The sequence below is a fragment of the Phacochoerus africanus genome, chromosome 6 (assembly GCF_016906955.1).
Source record: "Phacochoerus africanus isolate WHEZ1 chromosome 6, ROS_Pafr_v1, whole genome shotgun sequence".
Taxonomy (NCBI): domain Eukaryota; kingdom Metazoa; phylum Chordata; class Mammalia; order Artiodactyla; family Suidae; genus Phacochoerus; species Phacochoerus africanus.
In genome coordinates, this window is record NC_062549.1 from 41,495,777 (window position 1) to 41,512,696 (window position 16,920).

The 16,920-nt window shown below is 40.2% G+C and overlaps 1 protein-coding gene across 2 annotated transcripts in view; it reads right to left on the minus strand.

Moving 5' to 3' along the window:
• Positions 1 to 11,123, minus strand: part of NDUFAF6 (NADH:ubiquinone oxidoreductase complex assembly factor 6) — a 31,172-nt gene extending 20,049 nt beyond the window's left edge. The window contains exons 1-2 of one of the 2 annotated variants that reach the window (XM_047783575.1): positions 10,907 to 11,123; positions 1,528 to 1,627 (exon numbers count right to left, since the gene is read on the minus strand). In XM_047783575.1, the coding sequence (XP_047639531.1) occupies positions 1,528 to 1,627; positions 10,907 to 11,103 (297 nt within the window). In that variant the 5' untranslated portion in view covers positions 11,104 to 11,123. Of the gene's footprint in view, positions 1 to 1,523; positions 1,628 to 10,906 lie in introns of those variants that run through there. The other variant, XM_047783576.1, reaches the window with a different exon arrangement.
• Positions 11,124 to 16,920: the final 5,797 nt, after the last annotated feature.

Here is a 16,920-nt window from a genome sequence, read left to right on the forward strand (position 1 = left end):
TGAATGGCCCCGTAGGGTATTATGCTTAGTGAACTAAGTCAGAGAAAGACAAATACTGTATGTTATCACTTATACATAGAATCCAAAAAAATAAAACAAATGAACATAACAACAAGAAAAAAGAGAAGCAGACTTCACAAATATAGAGAACAAAGTAGAGGCTGCCAGTGAGAAGAGGGATGAGAGGAGGGGCAAAACAGGGATAGGGCATTAAGTAGTAGCAGTCTGCAAGGACAAATGGCCAGACTCTATTACACTCCCTGCAGATTCATGGCGTCCAACCTCAATCGTGCCTCAGTACTATAACTCACATCCTTTTATTTGTGCCTAGTTCACTTCCTATCATATTCACTAGAGAGGCTCTGTCAAAACCTGCCACTCTCTTCAAGACTCCAAACCCTCCCATGCTCTCTCACTTCTTAGTAACTGACCTTTCCATTTAATTTACTGAGAAGACCAAGGCCATTCTATTTCAACTCCCTCATTACCACCCTCTATTTCAATTTATCTTAATTTTACACACATTATTTCCATTTTAAAGAAAAAAAGGGCCTCAGAGTTCCCACTCTGGCTTAGCAGATTAAGAACCCAACTAGTATCCATGAGGATGCAAGTTCAATCCCTGGCCTCAATCAGTGTGTTAAGGTTCTGCTCTTGCCCCGAGCTGTGGCATAGGTCACAGATGTAGCTTGAATCTGGTGCTCTGATTCGACACCAAGCCTAGGAATTTCACATGCCTCGGGTGCAGCCCTAAACAAAAAAAAGAAAAAATGGGGTCTCTTCTTTTGTAATTCTTCAGACAAAAATGAGTTAATATGATATGGTATTAGGTATGCTATACCTATACTCAGGTATGCTATAATTGCTCCTGTTTTCTATTTCACATTAAAGCTAAAAGCTTAATTTAAAAAGTGCTTTGAGGGAGTTCCCATCATGGCTCAGCCAAAATGAATCTGACTAGTATCCATGAGGACACAAGTTCAATCCCTGGCCTTGCTCACTGGATTAAGGATCCAGCATTGCTGTGAGCTGTGGTGTAGGTTGCAGATGCGGCTCAGATCCCGAGTTGCTGAGGCTCTGGCGTAGGTCAGTGGCTACAGCTCCAATTTGACCCCTAGCCTGGGACTCTCCATAAGCCGAGGGTTCGGCCCTCAAAGGACAAAAAAAAAAGTGCTCTGAAAAACTGCTATATACATGTAAATTGTGCAAACGTGGGATAGGATAAGCAGAATACTCTGATTAACCTATTCAACTAGCAGACAAATATGTAATGTTAATTGTATAGTTTTATAATATCCATAAAAAAGAAATTCCAGAATGGTATTTCCAGAAACATTAAGTTCATTAGCTAGTTTTATTTTTGGAACTGAACAGTTAAGCCTAAGTAGCAGGAGAAAGAAATCAGCAGCACAGACCTTAAACACATCTAACATACGAATTACAGCTGTATTTCTTTATTGTGCAGCATTAAACATACTATATCACTATGCATACTATATCACTTAAATAAGATATTTTAATACCAGCCTGAGCCAGTTCCACATTGAAGGCTCTCAGTGCAAAGGCAGAGCTTCTGGATTCTGCAGGGAATAGCAGGGAACATAAATAGCCTTCATAATCTCGTTTCCTATAACAAATAAGCAAAAAAAAAAGATAATTACTTTTCACTTTACAAACTGCACACATAAAAATACTGACCAGGAGTGGCACAGCGGAAACAAATTCCACTAGGAACCACGAGGTTGTGGGTTCAATCCCTGGCCTCGCTCAGTGGGTTAAGGATCTGGCATTGCCATGAGCTGTGGTGTAGGTCGCAGACATTGCTCGGGATCTGGCATTGCTATGGCACAGGCTGGCAGCTGTACCTCTGATTAGACCCCTAGCCTGGGAACCTCCATATGCCATGGGTGCAGCCCAAAAAAGAAAAAAAAAAGAAAAAAAAAACCTGACCAAAGTGAACTGAAAACAAGGCTTCAATTCAAAATAGGCCTGAAGTTTCTTATATTTTATTTCTCTTCAATTACAAAAAAATGTATCTGCCCCCAAGCTCAGACCAGTTAAAAAGAATAATCCATCTCTATTAATTTATTTTTACATAATTATATCATTTTAATTGTTTCAGAATCATTTTGGTTTTAGTAAGAATTTAAATGAGCTACAGATATAAAAATCAAGAAAACAGTTCCAGCAAGTACTGATATGAACACATGGTTTTGAATACATAGATAAATACATAGATAAGATAAAGACAGAAGAACAATTCAGGGATGGGGGTGTGTGCTCATGTGTATGCACACACACTCACACTTACTTGCGTTTCCCTCCAGTGTCTGCTGAGAAAGCCTAGGTGCAATGATATCCCCCCAGACCTCCAAGGTCAGTGAACACACCTAACACCTAGATCATGATTTCTCTACAGAAAGAAACGAAGGCTCCCTGGAAGAATGACTGACTCCAGAGCTGGTGCAGGGACAATATAAAATAAGCCTGAAACATCTTCGTGAGCACAAAGTAAAGCAATGTTTAAAGAATAGACGGACTTGTCAAAGGCACAAAGAAAATGGCTTGACAAAATTCCCATTGGCCAAGTCTGGGACAATTTGAGCATCAAAAAAATGGGAGTTCCCCTTGTAGATCAGCAGTAATGAACCCAACCAGCATCCATGAGGACACGAGTTTGATCCCTGGCCTCGCTCAGTGGGTTTAAAGATCCAGGGTTGCCTTAAGCTGTGGTGTAGGTCGAAGATACAGCTTGAATCCTGAGTTGCTGTGGCTGTGGTGTCTGCAGCTCTGATTCGACCTCTAGCCTGGGAACTTCCATATACCACTGGTGCAGCCCTAAAAAACAAATAAATAAATTTAAAAAATTATAGTAACAGATTGTAACAGGACTCCATGAGTGCATACCCTTATAAATGAATAAATAAATAAATACAGAGAGGAGTTCCCGTCGTGGCGCAGTGGTTAACGAATCCAACTAGGAACCATGAGGTGGCGGGTTCAGTCCCTGGCCTTGCTCAGTGGGTTAAGGATCCAGCGTTGCCGTGAGCTGTGGTGTAGGTTGCAGATGCGGCTCGGATCCTGCGTTGCTGTGGCTCTGGTGTAGGCTGGTGGCTACGGCTCCGCTTAGACCCCTAGCCTGGGAATCTCCATATGCCGCGAGAGTGGCCCAAGAAATAGCAAAAAGACAAAATAAATAAATAAATAAATAAATAAATAAATAAATAAATAAATACAGAGAGAAGGAAAAATTTGACAACCAGTACAATGCTACTTGATAAATCTAGAAGACATGATTGAATTTTTTAAAATCACCATTTTAAAACTATCAAAGTAATACTGGATTAAGGAAACCATCAATAAATGTCTGGAAATGTTAAACAGGTGAAAGTTTGACAGAAAAAGGATATTTACATAGTGTTAACATATCTCCTCACAAAATAAGCATTATTTACTAACATTCTTATTAATTAAATTTATAAGGGAGAAAACTGAAAGACACCTTCTTAACCAAGCAACAAAAAAGTCACCCCACAGTTACTTCATAAACCAACTCCATGTGCTTCCTGATATGATAGTGAGAAAAGCATAGCATAACTTCTGTAATATTCCTGCAAAAATTATATAAATCATAAGGAAACATTAAATAAACCCAAATTGAGAGTCTATAAAGTAACCTGGTCTGTTCTCTTTAAAAAAAAAAAAAAAAAAAAGTCAAGTTGATAAAAGATAAAGACTAAGAAACTGTTCCAGGCTGCAGAAGACTAAAGACATCTGACAACTCAATGTAGCACATGATCCTGGATGTATGAAAGACAGGCTAGAATAATCAGCAAAACTTGAATGGAGCCTATGGATTAGATGGTAATACTGGATCAACTTTAAAATCTTGACTGTGATGGCTGTACTATGGTTATATGCGAGAGAATCCTTGTATATTAGGAAATATTAAATATTCCAAATAGTATTCCAAATAATGTGTCAAAAGGACAAAGAAATTGGCTATGTGTATATTATTATATATAAATATAATATTATTATTCCATTATAACATATATATATTACATATGTTATAATGGAATAATAACATCCTAAAATATTAAGGGGGATAATAGGGTATACACCTTATTCTCAAGTGGTTCAGAATGTTGACAATGAGGGAATCTTGGTAAAGAGTACATTGGAGCTCTGTGTACTAGTTCTGTAAATTTTTTTTCTTCTTTTTAGGGCCACACCCATGGCATATGGAAGTTTCCAGGCTAGGAGTTGAATCAGTTCTGTAGCTGCCGGCTTACATCACAGCCACAGCAACACCAGATCTGAGCCATGTCTGTGACCTACACGTAAGCTCACTGCAACCCCGGATCCTTAACCCACTGAGTGGAACCAGGGATTAAACCTGAATCCTCATGGATACTAGTCAGGGTTATTACTGCTGAGTCACAACGGTAACTCCTATTTCTGTAATTTTTATGTGAATTTGAAAATACTTTAACACGAAAAGTTGAAAAAAATATAGTCCTTATTAGATTCATTCTAGAATATCTTAAGTATAAAGTACTGCCAAGCCACAGTAATCAAGACTGTGGGACTGGTACCGAAACAGATATACAGACCAATGGAACAATACAATTTTTTTTCTACTGTACAGCATGGTAACCCAGTTACACATACATGTATACATTTTTTTTCTCACATTATCATGCTCCATCATAAGTGACTAGACATAGCTCCCAGTGCTACACAGACCAATGGAACAGAATAGAGAACCAGAAAAAACCCAGACACCTATGGTCAATTAATCTTCAACAAAAAGGCAAGAATAAAAAAATGGGAAAAAGACAGTCTTTTCAGCAAGTATTGCTGGGAAAGCTGGACAGCTGCAGGTAAATCAGTGAAACTGGAACACACCCTGACACCATAAAAATAAACTCAAAAGGGCTTAAAGACTTTAAATGTAGGACAAGACACCATCAAACTCCTAGAAGAGAACGTAATGCAAGACATTCTCTGATATCAACCTTACAAATGTTTTCTTAGGCCAAAAGTCTCCCAAGGCAACAGAAATAAAAGCAAAAATAAACCAATGGGACCTAATCAAACTGAAAAGCTTTTGCACGGCAAAGGAAATCATTTAAAAAAAACAAAAAGACAACCTACAGAATGGCAGAAAATAGTTTCAAATGATGCAACTGATAAGGGCTTAATCTCTAAAATATACAAGCAACTTATACAACTCAACAGCAAAAAAAAAAAAAAAAAAAAAAAAAAACCAACAACAACAACCCAATTGAAAAATGAGCAAAAGATCTGAATAGACATTTCTACAAAGAAGATATACAGATGGGGAGTTCCCATCGTGGCACAGTGCTTAACGAATCTGACTAGGAACAATGAGGTGGCGGGTTCGGTCCCTGCCCTTGCTCAGTGGGTTAACGATCAGGCGTTGCCGTGAGCTGTGGTGTAGGTTGCAGACGCGGCTCGGATCCTGCATCCTGCGTTGCTGTGGCTCTGGCGCAGGCCAGTGGCCACAGCTCCGATTCGACCCCTAGCCTGGGAACCTCCATATGCTGCGGGAGCGGCCCAAGAAATAGCAAAAAGACAAAAAAAAAAAAAGATATACAGATGGCCAACAAGCACATGAAAAAATGCGCAACATCAATGATTATTAGAGAAATGAATATCAAAACTACTATGAGGTACCACCTCACACCTGTCAAAATGGCTATGATTTAACAGGTCAACAAATAACAAATGCTGGAGAGGGTGTGGAGAAAAGGGAACCCTCCTACACTGTTGGTGGGAATGTAAACTGGCACAACCACTGTGGAAAACAGTATGGAGGTACCTCAGAAAACTAAATATAGAACTACCATATGACCCAGCAATCCCACTTCTGGGCATATATCCAGACGAAACTTTCTTTGAAAAAGATACATGCACCGCTATGTTCACTGCAGCACTATTCACAATAGCTAAGGTGTGGAAACAACCTAAATGTCCACTGACAGATAAATGGATTAAGAAGATGTGGTGTGTGTGTGTATATATATATATATATATATATATATATATATATATATACACACACATATATATATATATTACTTAGCCATAAAAAGAACAAATAATGCCATTTGCAGTAACACAGATGGAACTAGAGACTCTCATACTAAGTAAAGTCAGTCAGAAAGAGAAAGACAAATACCATATGATATCACTTATATCTAGAATGTAATATATGGCACAAATAAACTTTTCCATAGAAAAGAAACTCATGGACTTGGAGAACAGATCTGTGGTTGCCAAGGCAGAGGGGGAGGAAGAGGGATTGACCGAAGTCTGGGGTTAACAGATACAAACTATTGCATTTGGAGTGGATAGCAGTGAGATCCTGCTGTATAGCACAGGGAACTATATCTAGTCATGTGTGGTGGAGCATGATTGAGGATAATGTGAGAAAAAGAATGTATATATGTATGTGTGACTGGGTCACTTTGCTTTACAGTAGAAAACTGACATGAGTTCTCATCATGGTGCAGCTAAAATGAATCTGACTAGGAACCAAGAGGTTGTAGGTTTGATCCCTGGCCTTGCTCAGTGGGTTAATAATCTGGCGTTGCAGTGAGCCGTGGTGTAGGCTGCATATGCAGCTTGGATCCCAAGTTGCTGTGGCTGTGGTGCAGGCTGGCATCTGTAACCTAATTGAACCCCTAGCCTGAGAACCTCCATATGCCACGGGTGCGGCCCTAAAAAGCAAAAGAAAAGAAAACTGACAGACTACTGTAAATCAACTATAATAGAAAAAATGAAAATCATTAAAAAAATTAAATTAAAATTTAAAAAAATAAAGTACTGCCAATTGACAAGGCTACTTTTCATTTTAATATACTGGAACCTGGAGTTCCCTTCGTGGCTCAGTGGTTAACAAACCCGACTAGGAACCATGAGGTTGTGGGTTCGCTCTCTGGCCTTGCTCAGTGGGTTAAGGATCCGGCATTGCCGTGAGTGTGGTATAGGTCAAAGACGCGGCTCGGATCTGGTGTTGGCTGTGGCTCTGGCATAGGCTGGCAGCAACAGCTCTGATTAGACCCCTAGCCTGGGAACCTCCATATGCCGTGGGTGCGGCCCTGGAAAAGACAAATTATATATATTTATATATATATATACACACACATACATATATACATATACATATATACACATACATACCGGAACCTTATTATAACAGTATTTCCTATAAAACAGTATTCAATATAAAATGGATCCAACCTCAATCCATGGAGTTTAGGTTCTGCAATTTCGACTACTCCCACTTTTCAACTGGTTCACATTTTGTTGTGTGGCTAACAGAGAACTTAAACCTTCACGATTTCCCCCAACTTCCACATAAACAAAAGGAAGAGATCATAAATAGTAACCCTGGCATCACAAAAAAACTCTACTGAAAAATCTCACTGCATGTGGTTTCAGCGAGAAAATGGAGACAAGATGGCTTTATAGCTTATACTTTTAAACAAATATATAAATGTAAATATTTCTAAATTTGATATCATTACAAAAAGTCTCTAAATTTCAAGTGTTTAAAACATCTTAAAATTAATATGAAACAGTGAGAAAACACCGAATAGGAATCAAAATTACACTCTTACTTTCCATCATTCTACTAGTTATTGACAGAAGTGATATCAGTCATATCTATTTCCTAACTTGCAAAATGAAGCTTCGTATTTCATATCTCCTAAAAAATAACCAATATGTGAAGTACTTCAAGTTTCCTACAGGCAAATGAAAAATGAAATTAAGACATAACAAAACCCATAGCAGTCTTTGGGAAATAAGATATTCTACACAGCTTAGGGTTTGCCCTGTTAACAATTTTTAAAATATTTTGGTTGGATATTATTCTAAACAATACCATCCACTTCTTTACATTAAATAGGATATACTGACTATTTAACCATTTCCTCATCAATCAGGATCACAGTTATAAATATCAATTACTGGTGTACAAAGATATCCTATAAGTGGTTGACCGAGGTCCAGTTACCTGAGAACTGTCCCAAACAGTGAGAAATGCCATATTATGATGGCTTTATATAGCAACAGCTTTATACAGCAACAGTTTTATATGACAACGTTTTGGTCATTCATTTATTCACTCTAACATTTATTCAGTGCTTACTATGTGCCAGGCACTGCTAGATACTGAAGACAGCTACAGACTTCAGTCTAGTAGGGAGAGGCAGACTATGAGAAACAAGCATATGTTATGCTAGGATTGCTGTGCTTATTTCATGGACCTGTGCAATTGAGGCACAAAGTAAGAAGTGGTTCCTCAGTGTGGTTGGAGAACTGCACTTCCACACATCATCACCACTACCACCTCCTCATCCTCCACCCTCTTTTTTGTTTGTCCAACACATCCCAGGCCAGGGACTGAACCAGCGCCACAGCTGTAACCAGAGCCACAGCAGTGATGCCAGATCTTCAACCCACTAAGCTATGAGGAAACTGCCCTCATCTCACAACAGCACTAAACCCAAAGCCTGAGGCAGCGATCCTCAAAACCAAACCCTAAGAACTATGTAAATCAGGTTTGAGATTTTCCCACAAACCTTGATTCCTAGAAGAGCTATGCTTGGCTAGCCTGAAGTTATGGCCTGGTGTCGTTCATAATATTTGGAAGCCTTGCATAAGAACCTGTCTAGAACAGCTCTGCATACATCATTTCAGAGGCCAAGTCTTACAAAGATTAATGGATAATTAGAAGCTAAAAGATGGGAACTTTGCTTTCACAATTCTTAATGCATCAATCTCCATTAATGCTACCCTGTTTCTCCTACAAGTAATCAGCAAGTAAATAAGGTGGATATGAACACTATCTTAAAAAGGGGTCGGAGTTCCCATCGTGGCACAGTGGTTAACGAATCCGACTAGGAACCATAAGGTTGCAGGTTCGATCCCTGGCCTCACTCAGTGGGTTGAGGACCCGGTGTTGCCATGAGCTGTGGTATAGGTCGCAAACGTGGCTCGGATCCCGCGTTGCTGTGGCTCTGGTGTAGGCCAGTGGCTACAGCTCCGATTAGACCCCTAGCCTGGGAACCTCCACATGCCGCGTGAGCAGCCCTAGAAAAGACAACAAATAAATAAATAAATAAATAAAATTTTAAAAAAATAAAAAGGGGTCAAAGGAGTTCCCATCATGGCTCAGTGGAAATGAACCCGACCAGGATCCATGAAGACGCAGGTTCCATTCCTGGCCTTGCTCAGTGGGTGAAGGATCCGGCACTGCCATGAGCTGTGGTGCAGGTCGAAGACGTGGCTCAGATCTGGCGCTGCTGTGGCTATGGTGTAGGCCAACGGCTACAGCTCCGATTTGAACCCTAGCCTGAGAACCTAAATATGCCACAGGTGTAGCCCTAAAAAGACCAAAAACTAACTAACTAAATAAATAAGGGTTAAAAACAAAATACTGAAATGCATGGGAATTTTGTCGTTATGCTACATTTTGCTAAAATAGAATTTTTAAAAATTGGATTTACTAGCCCAATCAAATCCAAGGTAGTTTAATTATTCTAGCACTTCTCAGAAGTCCTTGGGACCAGGTACTTTTGAGTCTTTATACCACTGTTATAAATCAAGGACAGGAGAAGCAAAGTGAAAACTAAGCCATCTACTACTCAGCCATAAAAAAGAAAAAAATAATGCCATTTGCAGCTACGTGGATGGAACTAGAGACTCTCATACTAAGTGAAGTCAGAAAGAGAAAGACAAATACATCATATGATATCACTTATATCTAGAATGTAATATATGGCAAAATAAACCTTTCCACAGAAAAGAAACTCACCGACTTGGAGAAGAGATTGTGGTAGCTGACGGGGGGCGGGCGGAGTGGAGGGATGGACTGGGAATCTGGGATTAATAGATGCAAACTATTGCACTTAGAGTGGATAAGCAATGAGATCCTGCTCTATAGCACAGGAAACTATATCTAGTCACTTAGGATGGAACATGATGGAAGATAATGTTAGAAAAATAATGTATATATACATATATGTGTGTGTATATGCGTGACTGGGTCACTGCTATACAGTAGAAAACTGACGGAACACTGTAAACCAACTATAATGGAAAAAAATTTTTAAAAATCATTAAAATTAAAAAAAAAAAAAAGAAACTAAGCCATCCAACTCTGCAGTCAGACTTGGACCTCAGATGTGCCAGGTAACCTGATTCATTCAATTCTCTTCACAAATGACTAACAGTGCTCCAAGGTGCCAGGCTTTCAGGTGTTACAGGAACAAAACTGTCATCAAGATTCTGATTTTATAAGGCTATTCTACCGAACTCAGGTAAATTCCCAAATCTCTCTAAATCCTGGTTTCCATGTCTGTTAAATGAAATAAACTTTATACTGTACTCATTGTACCCTTGCTTTGTGCCAGGCACTTTCTAAATGCTTTGATCCACATAACTTTAAGTGGTAGGTCTACATCTGTCTGTCATACCTTATAACGAAGATTAAATAAGTTATTTGTGAACTATTTTGCATAGTGCTTGACATAAGGAAGAACTCCAAGTTAGCTACTGTTGTCATTAAAATCAGTTACTGGTCATTTCTCAAATTTTACAAAAGCTGTGCACGATTAGGTAAAAGCTAAGGTTCAGGCAAGGTGACAGCCAGAGGAATTTTGCCACAATTTTGTCACCGGTGTGAAAGTTCTCGTTGTCACACTCCCCCCCATACATCCCACCGGGGCCAACCCGAGCACACTCGCCGAGTGATGCGAGGAAGGTGCAGGTCCGCTAGTCCAGGAGAGCTCGGAGGCCCACAGAGCCCACCAAGGCCCCTTCCAGCTGCTCCCCTACCTCCCACCAGGGGCAGGCCGGGCTCGCTCACCGCAACAGTTCCATGCAGTAGCGGTCCGTGCCCGAGGCACCCGATCCGCTCGCCGCGGCCACGCTTCGCCCTGACCCCTCGGACCCCGGCAGCCGCCGTGCGCGGGCCCACAAGCCGCGGGGCTGCCGGCGGCGGCACAGGCCCGGGAGGCCAAGCCGTTGCGGGCCCCACGCCGAGCCCAGCATGGAGGCGGCCATGACACCGACGCCGCGTGCCCTTTGACCCCAGGCTGTTGGCGCCCGGCCACGCCACGCCCCCAGCAGGTCCTGCCTAGCTTCTCCTAGTTGCTAGAAGGCGAACTGCGAATGCCGCTCGGAGAAGAGCCAGGTGTCGCTGTGGTCCTCTACAAACGCGCCGCCGCCGCACTCCTCGGCCTTATATGTTCCAGGAAAGCCCCGCCTAAGACGGATCTTGGCCTCTCCTCATCCCTTCCAGGTCCCTCTGAAGATATATTTATCAAGGTAGGAGGATAGAGAATAATTGACAGTTTACTAGCTTGATTTGCAAATTTTAAATATTTATTCACATGGTATGTGAGCCTTCTTTGGTACTCTTACACTCAGGCCCCTCAAATGTTACAGGTGGGTCTAGTTGCCACGAACTGACCTGGTCCAAGCCGGCAGCTTCCTGCCTCTCGATCTCAGTGACACCTCTTGCCTCCAGATTTGCTCAAACTTTTCTTGTTGCAGCCACGCAAGTTCTTTCTAAAATATACCTCTGATCATGACTCTTACCTGCTTGACACACTTTACTGCGTGTTGGATAAAACCTCTCAAAGCCTGTTTTTACCTTTCAGCCCCACCCCTAACTATTAGCATTTGTGACTCCAGCTTAATTTTGCCCCTCAAACTGGACCTAAGAGCTAGACCTGGAGTCTGGACCTAAGAGCTCTAGCCAATTCATCCTGCTCTGATTTTACTTCCTGAGACTGCCTCTTTTCCGCCAATGCGGGACCTCAGTCCCTGCTGCATCTCTTTTTTCCCTGGGCTTCTGTCCTTTAGCTCTGACAGTTACACACTAGTCTTTCTGATACCAAAGTTTGAACCTGCTCCATTAAAAAAAAAAAAAAAATCACGTATCTACATCTCTACTTCTGGTCTTCTGCCTATCTGGATTTTTCCATCTCAACATCCTACCTTCATTTCAAAGTCCGTATGTCTAAAAACCAAATCAAACTAACTAATCTTCTTAGTCTCTTCATTTTTCTGGGCACTGTCCCCCTTCTCATAACTAGGGGAAACATTATGGAGTCATCCTTTCATATTCTATACCTAACTGGTCAGATCATATCATTTTTTTTTTTTCCATTCTGTGGCAGCATAGTTGATATAGCACTATCTGGATTCATATTCTAGCTCTGCCTCCTATCTCTGTGACCTTAGGTGACAGACTTACTTTTTCTTATGCCTCAAATTCCTCTGCTATGAAATGGAAATAATAGTAGAACCTCTCTCATAAAGTTCTGTTGAGAATTAAATGAATTAATACATTTAAGGCACCTAAGGTAGTGCCTGGCCTATAAATAGCACTCAAAACAAGTCAGCCATGTAGGAAAAAAACATTTAGAAAGATAGTTTACAATAACCAAAAAGATTGTTGGGTACTCAATGGAACCTTAGACATTGTCCACATTATCTAATTATGTGGGGTCTTTGTGCCTTTCATTGTCTTTGAACTATTTTACAATTCTATAAGTGGTAGACTATTGACAATAATGCAAATTATTCTTGTCCATAAATATGCAAATTATATCCTTCGGTGAGCCAGTTGATTATTGTCTGTTGGATACTGACCAGTTTTGCAAGTTTTCATATCTTTTAAGCAGATTTACTTAAGCATTCTTGACCGCCTGTGTAAGTCTAGTAGTTTGAATACTTCTTTGAATTGGTTGCAATATTTTACTGGTTCCCCCACTAACTAATGAGTTCAATGAAATTTTTGACATATGTTGATTTTTACTTCTGTATGAGAGTCTTGACTGTACAGTTTTGTTAAAAATTATTTTTTTAACAGCTGTCGTTAGTTATTATTAACTTCTCTTTTGTTTTATTTCTAATACCTAGTTTCACATCTTTCTGATGGGTCTGTTTCTTTTGTTTTATTGTCTCTAGGCCAGTCAATCTATATATATATAAAAAAAATACAGCCATATCTAGTAATTCTAGTAATCATAAATGCATACTAAAAGTGTTATGAGCCTGAAGACAGAATTTCACTTAATGGCAATAGAGGAAAAATTAAGAACTTTTAAAATTATTCTATGGATAACACACTATCACCAGCTAACATTTATTGAATAGCTATTATTTGCTAATCTTTAAGTTAATTTTTTTAGAATTATGAGCACATGAAATGATTTCCTTAATGTAACTTCTTGGTATCAAAATAATTCCGTGGTGGCTCAGTGGGTTGAGGATCCAGCATTGTCACTGCTGAGACTCTGTTTACCACTGTGGCAGAGATTCGATCCCTGGCCCAGAAACTAATGCATGCCGCAGGCACAGGCCCCCCCCACCAAAAAAACCCCAGTATATTTGAAATATGTGTACACTTTTATTCAGTTAGCATTATAATTAAGGCAGAAGCTCAGTGCTTAAACAGAAAATTAACTTTGAGAAATAAATGACCACACAAGTATGGTTTGTTAACTTGGACTTTAGATGTTGTAGTTGCTTACTCCATCCTCTTTGAGTATATGACTCTCTCCATGGTAATTATAACTGATCCATCTGTGTCATGAGATATAATAACGTTTGCTTCCAAGCTTTAGCCCAATAAATATTGTCTCATGGTTCATTGCTATATTATAAAGAATTATGCATTATTGTTCCAGAATACTTCTCCACCTCTTATTTTTCCATGGCCTCTGGAAGTGAGTTTCATTCCTTATGTTAAGAGTCAGGCTAGCCTGTTGGCTTTTATATGACACCTTGAGTATCTAAAGGATCTGAGAGGTTCTGCACCAAGACCACAGCTGGTTAAATCTCCCCACACAGGAATACTCCTCCAGCTTTGCCATGGAGTTCAGGGATCAGCTAACTTCTCATAAGTTCATTTTGTTTTGTTACTTTTTTTAAAAAAAAATTGTTATAATTGATTTACAATGTTCTGTCAATTTCTGCTGTACCAGTTATATATGTGTGTATATACACACACATACACACATTCTTTTTATCACATTATCTTCCATCATGTTCCATCACAAGTGATTAGATATAGTTCCCTGTGCTACCACCTGTGGCTCCAGTCACCTCAGAGATCAGTACAGAGGAGGGTGCTGCAGTCGAGCCCCACCCATTGTTGCTCTCACTCCTCTGGGAACATACATGCCCTGCCACTGCCACTACGAAACACTCCCTGCACAGCCTACAGTTGCCTGAGGGTCACTGCTACTTCCCAGGGCCCTGCAACTAGAAGCAGCCAGTGCCACCTTCTGGCGGGTCCTTGCCACTGTCAAGGGTCCAGCAACTGGGCACTGGCTACCAGCCCTGCCCATTGCCTCCATCTCCTTGGAAGCATGCACAGCACCCTATCAAGGGGATAACAGCCTGCACACACTGAGGAAGAAGACTGCAAGCATACAAACCGAAAGTAGCTCTCACACCAGAAATAAGTATTAAGCCCTCACAAAATACCCAGGGGCACTCTTGCATATAAATAGCCCTCCAGGACTATAGTAGTTGTTTTCCCTAAACTCACAGAATAAGAAAAATATAAGCAGGAGTTCCCGTTGTGGCACAGCAGAAACAAATCCAACTAGGAACCATGAGGTTGCAGGTTGGATCCCTGGCCTTGTTTGGTGGATTAAGGATCCGGCATTGCCATGAGCTGTGGTGTAGATCACAGATGAGGCTCGGCTCCCATGTTGCTGTGGCTCTGGCTTAGGCCAGCGGCTACAGCTCCGATTGGACCCCTAGCCTGGGAACCTCCATATGCCATGGAAAGCAGCCCTAGAAAAGGCAAAAAGACAAAAAAAAAAAAAGGGAAAAGAAAGAAAGAAAATATATTTGAAGAAAGTCTGGCTGAAAACTTTACAAATCTAAAGGAAATAGATATCAAGATACAGGAAGCACAGAGGGCCCCAAACAAGTTAAACCCAAACAGGCCCACACCAAGACATATTATAATAAAAACGGCAAAATTTCAAGCTAAAGAGAGGATTCTAAAGGCAGCAAGAGAAAATCAAAGCATTAATTGTAAGGGAACCCCCATAAGGCTATCAGCTGATTTCTCTGCAGAAACACTACAGGCCAGAAGAGAGTGGCAAGATATATTCAAAATTCTAAAAGGGAAAAATTTGCAGTCTAGAATACTCTACCCAGCAAGAATATCATTTAAAATAGAAGGAGAAATAAAGAATTTTTGCAACAAACAAAAACTAAAAGAGTGTAATACCAAACCCATTTTTTAATCTCATTAAAGGAAATTTGGAAAGTACTGGTAGATGTAGAAAAAACCATGCTAAAACCTGTAATTCAAAGAATTACTGTTCACATTTTATATTTTCTTCCATACTTTTTTTTCCGTGCATAGGCTCTTTGCTTGTTTTTACACATGGCCTGTACACTGTAATTTGATTCCCCTAACATGGTCATACACATTTTCTTAAGCCATTATTCCATTCATTTTGAAACATTTATTGGAAGTCTTCTCTCTGCCTGCCCTGTACCAGTTGCTAGGATTCCAGAGAGAACAAATACATATGCTCCATGTCCTCAAAGAACTTACCCCTTAGTGGTAAAAATATTTAAACACACAAAAATCATCACAACTAAATATATGATTATAAAGTGGGATGACTATTGTTAGATTAATAAGGATATAGGTTCAAGACACAAAATAACACTGCTGTAAACGAAGTAGACATTTGTTCTTTTTTCAAGTCGCAGTTTGGGTGTCAGCAGTCTAGGGTTGGAGGAAGAATCCAGGGTACCTGAGATCTAAGCTCTTTCAGTCTTGTTCCATCATTTAAGGGGTGTAGTCCTCACCTGCGTGTCCAAGATGACCCATTGCTAGTGGCCAGCCAGCAGCAATAGTGTAAGGGGAAGTTGCAAGATGCTTTTCTCTTTCAGACAGGAATTTCTTCATCATTTTTGTGCATGGCATATAACAATATATGTGCTTCTCTAAATGTTAAATAGTAAGATCTAGCAGTGAGTCAGATTTCAAGTTTGGTGATGACCATAAACAATAGCAAAAAACTGTTTGTGATTTCATGTGAGGACAAGATCACAGTTACTCCTAATACTTCCTGCTATATTCATAATTGAAGCTAATGCTAGGTTTTAATTAGCAGTTAGTGAAAATACATAGTTTTTTTTTTTCCTATTCAAAGTCACAGACACCCCCCTCCACCCCATGAATTCTGTTCACAGCTTCCTTGATCTAAAAGCCCTCTGCTTTTAGGACACAACCCTGAATTTGCCCATCACATGTGCTCATATCCCATTGGTCAGAACTTAGTTTTCTCCAGTAGAAGCTTGAAATAGTCTTCATTCCAGGCAGCCATGAGCTTAGTTAGAAATCAGGACCCTATTATTATTGAAAATGAGGAGAAGGGATATTGGGGAAACATTAACAAAAAAGAACCAGATAGGAGTTCCCGTCATGGCTTAGTGGTTAACGAGCCCGACTAGCATCCATGAGGACCAGGTTTCGATCCCCAGCCTCATTCAGTGGGTTAAGGATCCGACGTTGCCGTGAGCTGTGGTGTAGATCACAGACACGGCTTGGATCTGGTGTTGCTGTGGCTGTGGTGTCGGCCAGCAGCTACAGCTCTGATTCGACCCTTAGCCTGGGAACCTCCATGTGTCCCAGATGTGGCTCTAAAAAACCAACCAAACAAACAAAAAACAAGATACCAGAATTTAACAGAGAGTCCTAATCCAGATCATGAGATCAGGAAAAGTATCTCTGAGAAGTGACAGTTAAGCTGAGATTTGAAATATTATTAATAATAGTAACAATACCTGTTATTCATTGAGAGCTTACCCTGTGCTAGATATTCTTCTAGT